Here is a 7,374-nt window from a genome sequence, read left to right as displayed (position 1 = left end):
TTGATCCCTAGTATCCATTATGTTCTGAGATTGATGTTGCTATGACTTTGCTATGCTTAATGCTTGCCACTTGGCCCGAGTGCCATGATTTTAGATCTGAACCTATTATGTTTTCATGAATATATGTGAGTTCTTGATCCTATCTTGCAAGTCTATAGTCACCTACTATGTGTTATGATCCGTTAACCCCGAAGTGACAATAATCGGGATACTTACCGGTGATGACAGTAGTTTGAGGAGTTCATGTATTCACTATGTGTTAATGCTTTGGTCCGGTACTCTATTAAAAGGAGGCCTTAATATCCCTTAGTTTCCAATAGGACCCCGCTGCCACGTGAGGGTAGGACAAAAGATGGCATGCAAGTTCTTTTCCATAAGCATGTATCACTATATTCGGAATACATGCATACATTACATTGATGAACTGGAGCTAGTTCTGTGTCACCCTATGTTATAACTATTGCATGAGGAATCGCATCCGACATAATTATCCATCACTGATCATTTGCCTACGAGCTTTTCATATATTGATCTTCGCTTATTTACTTTTTCGTTGCTACTGTTACAATCACTATAAAACCAAAACTGCTACCGTTACTTTTGCCACCGTCACCACTACTATCATATTACTTTTCTACTAAATACTTTGTTGCAGATATTAAGTTTTCAGGTGTGGTTGAATTGACAACTCAGCTGCTAATACTTGAGAATATTCTTTGGCTCCCCTTGTGTCGAATCAATAAATTTGGGTTGAATACTCTACCTTCGAAAACTGTTGCGATCCCATATACTTGTGGGTTATCAAGGGGTGAGTTTCGTCTACGTACCCTTGTAGACCGTAAGCGGAAGCGTTATGACAATGCGGTTGATGTAGTCGTACGTCTTCACGATCGACCGATCCTAGTACTGAAAGTACGGCACCTCCGCGATCTGCACACGTTCAGCTCGGTGACGTCCCACGAACTCACGATCCAGCAAAATGTCGAGGGAGAGCTTCGTCAGCACGACGGCGTGATGACGGTGATGATGATGCTACCGTAACAGGGCTTCGCCTAAGCACCTCTACGATATGACCGAGGTGGATTATGGTGAAGGAGGCACTGCACACGGGTGAAACAATCAACTTGTGTGTTCTAGGGTGCCCCCCTGCCCCCGTATATAAAGGAGCAAGGGGGAGGCCGGCCGGCCCTTGGGACGCGCCAGGATAGGAGGAGTCCTACTCCTACTAGGAGGGGGAAAGGAAGGAGGAGAGGGGGAAGGAAAGGGGGGCGCCCCCCCCCCTTCCTAGTCCAATTCGGACCAGAGGGGGAGGGGCGCGCGGCGTGCCCTGGCCGGCCCTCTATCTCTCTCCACTAAGGCCCATGTGGCCCATTAGTTCTCCCGGGGGGTTCCGGTAACCCTCCGGTACTCCGGTTTTCTCTGAAGTCACCCGAAACACTTCTGGTGTCCGAATATAGCTGTCCAATATATCAAACTTTATGTCTCGACCATTTCGAGACTCCTCGTCATGTTCGTGATCACATCCGGGACTCCGAACTACCTTCGGTTCATCAAAACACATAAACTCATAATACCGATCGTCACCGAACATTATGCGTGTGGACCCTACGGGTCTGAGAACTATGTAGACATGACCGAGACATGTGTCGGGTCAATAACCAATAGCGGAACCTGGATGTTAATATTGGCTCCTACATATTCTACGAAGATCTTTATTGATCAAACCGCATAACGATATACGTTGTTCCCTTTGTCATCGGTATGTTACTTGCCCAAGATTCGATCGTCGGTATCTCAATACCTAGTTCAATCTCATTACCAGCAAGTCTCTTTACTCGTTCCATAATGCATCATCCCGTAACTAACTCATTAGTCACATTGCTTGCAAGGCTTATAGTGATGTGCATTACCGAGAGGGCCGAGAGATACCTCTCCGACAATCGGAGTGACAAATCCTAATCTCGATCTATGCCAACTCAACGAACACCATCGGAGACACCTGTAGAGCGCATTTATAATCACCCAGTTACGTTGTGACGTTTGGTAGCACACAAAGTGTTCCTCCGGTATTCGGGAGTTGCATGATCTCATAGTCATAGGAACATGTATAAGTTATGAAGAAAGCAATAGCAACAAACTAAACTATCATCGTGCTAAGCTAACGGATGGGTCAAGTCAATCACATCATTTAACTCATGTCTATGGTTAGGAAACATAACCATCATTGATTCAACGAGCTAGTCAAGTAGAGGCAAACTAGTGACACTCTGTTTGTCTATGTATTCACACATGTACTAAGTTTCCGGTTAATACAATTCTAGCATGAATAATAAACATTTATCATGATATAAGGGAATAAATAATAACTTTATTATTGTCTCTAGGGCATATTTCCTTCAAGAAGTTGGCATATGGGGCCATGTGTTATCAAATTCTTGGAGCATTCCTCACTGGTGAGATGAGTTGAGAATTTTGAAGTAGCAACCTTGGTCTCTGCCTGGAACAGACAACAGTGCTTGTTGCTTGGATGTTTCAGGTTCGCAGCCGACATAAGTTGTCATGTGTTCTAGTCATTTTTCTGTAATGTATGGATTCGCATTGTTTTCAGTACAGGGAAAATGTTGTGCAAGATCCAGGTTAACTCGTGAAGTTGTGGAAAGTGGTAGATACCGCGCCCAGGCCAATTTTTTTGGATAATCGTTTGACAAGTGAAGTCTATTTTAAACCTTGAAATTGTAGAGCTCATCGTAAATGATCCGTCACCTTCAAATCCCTGAAATATGTATCCTATACTCACATATCCTGGTCTATCTCGGCCTTGAACCGTTTAGCGGATCAGGAAAAACATTATCTCGGCGGGATCAATCTTTACTCTCACTTACTACACTGGTCCACATGTCATGTTCATTTTCAATCCACGGTTGCCATCTCCCCTCTCTCCCAAAAATGCAACAGTCTCCCTTCACGCCCGAGCCAGACAGCTTGCCGTACATAACGGTGGCAGCGCGTCCACGGTGGAATACCTGTTGCTATTGACGATCACGGTGGCGAGCACGCCGGAGACGGCCATGCGCGTCCCATATCGATGGCGATGCCGTTGCTGCCGATCAGGAAGTAGTCGGGGTCCCTGGAGAAGGGTTGTCAGAGCGAGACACCGTCGGAGAGGATCATCGTGATGGACGGCCGGTCCGCCCAGGACACGAGGAAGAACGGGCTGCCGCCCAAGATGGCAGATGGCCGCGCCCACACCATTGCCGCTGCATCCGGTCCTGCCGTTGCCGTCAATTGGGAGGAAGAGCACGAACAAGTTGGCCACCTTCTGCGTGCTGGCCATCCGGGCCTGGAACGAGGCACTGGAGCGCCCGAGCCCGGAGACGGTGCCTGAGGGGGGAACCCCGCAGGTGGCCACAGCAGCAAAGGAGACCGGGGACAGCCTTACTCTGTAAGAGCAAGTGCCACCGTGTAGGATCCACGTCTGTTTAGTTTCACTTTGCGTCTCACCATTCCAAACAGATAAAAGTAGCTACCCAAGACTGACAAAAAAGAACCACCAGAACACATGGATACCTCTCTCGTTTTCTGTAAACACGTCCAGAGCTAGTAGCGAACAACAGATCCACAAGCAATTGACAGAACTGTTCCAGTCACACATCTCGATAGCCAAATGACAGCGATAAAGTTCAGAGTAACACATAGGAATTGACACGACTGGTGCACACTAACAAGTGATCAAAGATCATGTGCTTATTTAGAATAGAGATTGCAAATCTGCATTCTGAAAAGGTTCCCATATCTGTACGACGTTGGTCGGCGAAGATGACATCTTAGCCCTGGAGCCCGATGATTCCTGGAAACAAGGAAACGAAAAATCATCAGAACAGAAGAGATGCACAGGGTTTCTATGAATCCACTAGATGCTACTACAAGAAAATAGCAAACAACAGTTGGGCAAAAGGAAAACAGATAGGCAACTAGACCAGATTGGAGCAACCAAAAAATATTGCCAAAGAAATTTTTAACTTACCGCAAGCAACACGTGCACCAGCGTTTCCAGTGCTCTTGCTCAGCTCATGTCCACCTGAAATACAGCACGGACAGTAATGGTTACATGTGCGCGCTTCATGCCTCTATCCAAATCAATGTTAAACAGGCTGTGTTCTGAATAGAATGAGCAGCTTCTGGGTTTTTTAAGTGCAGAAATTTCAGTTTATATGTAGCAAGCAGGTGAATTTACAGATAAGACAAGATTGGCTAGCTAATATCAGATGATCTTAAAACAAACATGCACAACTGAATGCTCTAAACAATACAGTGAACAGAAAAAGAAAAATATGCAAATAGAAAAAACCTTTGTGCAACTTTAACACAAGAGTTTCTTCTGTGAAGGTAACACGCTGTATTTTTTAGTTATAAAAACATGAAGCAAAACAATACTGCCATGTTACTGTAGCATCACATCATAGATAGGGTCAGTTTCTTGAAACTAATTAAAACTAACAGATCTGTGAACTGAGGGCACCATGGCTACACAATACAATCTGGATATGCCAAATCAAACTAATCTGGACATTCAGGTGGAAGTTCTCATCTTATAAGCATACGCCAAAGCAACACAAGCATCAACTAAGCCAAGCAAATACTCAGGTGATACTGAGCATATCATAAATCATAACATCTACTCCCTCCGTTCCTAAATATAAGCCTTTTTAGAGATTCCAATAAGAGGCTACATACGGAGCAAAATGAGTGAATCTACACTCTAAAATATGTCTATATACATCCGTATGTAGTTTGTATTGAAATCTCTAAAAAGACTTATATTTAGGAGCGGAGGGAGTACCCTGCATGCCAAATGCCTAAAACACTTGTGTTGTGCATTTTTCCCTATAGACATGTGATACGAGTATAAATTTATGTGTCATATAAGACAAGCAAGCCAAAATTGAACATTAGTTTTATTTACCGGATTTCAAGATATAAATGTGGAAATTGGAGAAAAGCAAGAAAACACACCCCCAGCTCAATATTCCATAAGGACAGTTAGTCACACAGTACTCCTTTGATATTAACCTCTAGCTATGAAAGCAACATGTTTATCCAAAAGTAGACTAAAGTTCACAACCCCAGGCTCTTCAAACTTACTCATACAACATACATTCATGATTATGATCCATTCTAAACATATAAAACATACAAGCACATAACTATTTTAGGAATTCTGCAAAAACAACTTCATTCCAATTTGACAAACAAGCATGCACAGGAAGACAGATAAATGTATGATTCAAGTGTTTCCAAAGCATTACCCTTGCCAAGATCATCAGCGTCACCATGGACGACAACAGCACGGCCAACAATTGAATTTGGTCCAGTAAGGGGGATCTGCCATTCAAAAGTGTGATCAGTGTCAAATGAACTGTGCTGAAACACAATATCAAGAAAAAAGGTCAATGTAATATGTTTGTAGAGAGAACAAATATTGCTTACATGGCAGTCAGTAATATTGATGCTAGCAACACCTGGGAGACAAAAAGTGAACTGTCAGTGCGGCTATGCATTATACACAATGCTACCTGATTTGGAAACAAAGCAAAAAATCTATCTCCAACATAAAGGAATCTAAGTGAGGCAAGAAGGGTATAAACAAAGTACCATCCACTCCAGCTGTCACATTTCCAAGATCACCAGCATGGCGGATTTCATCTTCGGGTGCCCCATGCACATGACCAGCAGGGTTGAAGTGTGGTCCTATGAAAGAAATCAACCGCACCAATAAGCACAGCACAATTCGTCTGTTCTCAAAGTAAGGAAGAAATTTAGGTACCAGTTGACATGCAGCCATTGGTGGTGTCGCCAAGAGCGTGCACATGGAAGCCGTGGAGCCCTTCCTTGAGTCCGGTGACACTTCCCGTCACGGTGGTCGGGCCTAAACAACAACCAACCAGTTTACATCCAACGAACATACAGGGACAGAATAGAGAGGCTCTCAAAGCATGTTTGCATGATTACCCTCTCCCTCCTGGGTGAAGAAGATGGTGCCCTTGACACCCTCACTGCCGGTAAGCACAGCCACAGCCTTCACCATTGTGTGTGTGATCTGCAATCAAACCCCAGAAGTGAACAATCACCGGAGTGAAGCAACAGGACATTGCAAACCACCCAGCAGTTTTTCAGCACAAACACATCATAAATCTTGGTAATTAGTACTACAATAATACAGTCCTTGCTTCGTATACACACCATATGATACACCACAAGGAGCAAATCACTAATTGTTACTCCATCCCAACTATGTAATTCAAGTTCAGCAACAGAAAATCACTAAGATATGGCAGTAGGATGCAACAGAATTAACATGACACAGCACAGGGACGAAATAAACAAGTTGTAATTGAGATGTACAGAACAGTCTACTGCATCAACCCATCTAAACCCCGAATCCAGAGCATGCCAGCCCATATGCTATACCACAAGCAGCAAATCACCAATTGTTGCTGCAGCCTAGCTATGTAATCCAAGACCAGCGACAGAAAACAAACCCACTGGATATGACAGTAGGACGCAACAAAATTAGCATGGCACGGCACGGGGACGAAATAAACAAGTTCTAACTGAGATGCACAGAAGAGTCTACTGCATCAGCCCATCTAAACCCCGACCGAACCCAGAGCAAATCCCACACCCAAAATCACCGCACCCTCCAACACCAACTACAGGGACACTCGGCAGTGATCCGTCGGCGACCAACCGACTACCACGCGACCACGCACAGGAGCATATAACTCCGCAAACACAGGCAGATCGGGGCCGCACGAGACCGCGGCCGAATCTAACCACCGACGAGACGCGCCGGCCGCAGATCCGGGCCAAAACTACTCCGGCGAGGTCGTGGTTGCAGATCGGGAGAACGAATTTCGCAGACCTAGATTTCTGGGGCGGGGATCCGGGCGGTACCTACCTCAGGTGACCCCGGTGCGATGCGCGGAGGAGAGGAGAGGAGTAGTTGGGGAGGAGGAAGGCGAGTCCGACTTGGGTTTATGACCTGGGGATGGGATGGATGATGCTCTGCAGAAGACTCGCGAACCGAGGGCCGGCGGCCTAGCTTAAATAGAGCAGAGCCGGTGGCAGAGGTGGTGGTGGACTGACCTGACGCGCTGGCTGCTTTCCCTTCACCTACCCCCTCTTGTTTTTTTTTCTCTTTTTTTTTACTACTCATGAGGAAAAAAATGACTAGTTTTTACTATGATAATTCACTTCGGTGCCCGAGCCCGGTGAACAGTAATGCGATTAAAAATAGAAAACAAATTCTAAAATATCCGAAAAAAACATTACAAGCAAGATGCGCATGTGCATGATGCTTGTGCAAAATTTCGT

The 7,374-nt window shown here is 45.0% G+C and overlaps 1 protein-coding gene across 4 annotated transcripts; it reads right to left on the bottom strand.

Annotated features, from left to right (window-relative positions):
• Nucleotides 1-3,534: 3,534 nt before the first annotated feature.
• Nucleotides 3,535-7,169, bottom strand: LOC123187593 (superoxide dismutase [Cu-Zn] 4A). 4 transcript variants are annotated; one of them, XM_044599506.1, is made up of 8 exons: nucleotides 6,959-7,169; nucleotides 6,010-6,097; nucleotides 5,825-5,926; nucleotides 5,653-5,748; nucleotides 5,488-5,519; nucleotides 5,307-5,382; nucleotides 4,025-4,078; nucleotides 3,535-3,847 (listed from the first exon to the last, which is right to left on the bottom strand). In XM_044599506.1, the coding sequence occupies exons 2-8, from the start codon at nucleotides 6,083-6,085 to the stop codon at nucleotides 3,825-3,827; spliced, it is 459 nt and encodes a 152-aa protein (XP_044455441.1). In that variant the 5' UTR covers nucleotides 6,086-6,097; nucleotides 6,959-7,169; the 3' UTR covers nucleotides 3,535-3,824. The 4 variants fall into 4 exon arrangements, with proteins under 4 accessions (XP_044455441.1, XP_044455443.1, XP_044455440.1 ...); XM_044599508.1 differs by having other exon boundaries at nucleotides 6,955-7,152; XM_044599505.1 differs by having other exon boundaries at nucleotides 5,307-5,519.
• Between the last annotated feature and the right edge of the window lie 205 nt (nucleotides 7,170-7,374).

The sequence above is a fragment of the Triticum aestivum genome, chromosome 2A (assembly GCF_018294505.1).
Source record: "Triticum aestivum cultivar Chinese Spring chromosome 2A, IWGSC CS RefSeq v2.1, whole genome shotgun sequence".
In the NCBI taxonomy this organism is placed as follows: Eukaryota; Viridiplantae; Streptophyta; class Magnoliopsida; order Poales; family Poaceae; genus Triticum; species Triticum aestivum.
This window is presented reverse-complemented; position numbering and strand designations above follow the sequence as displayed.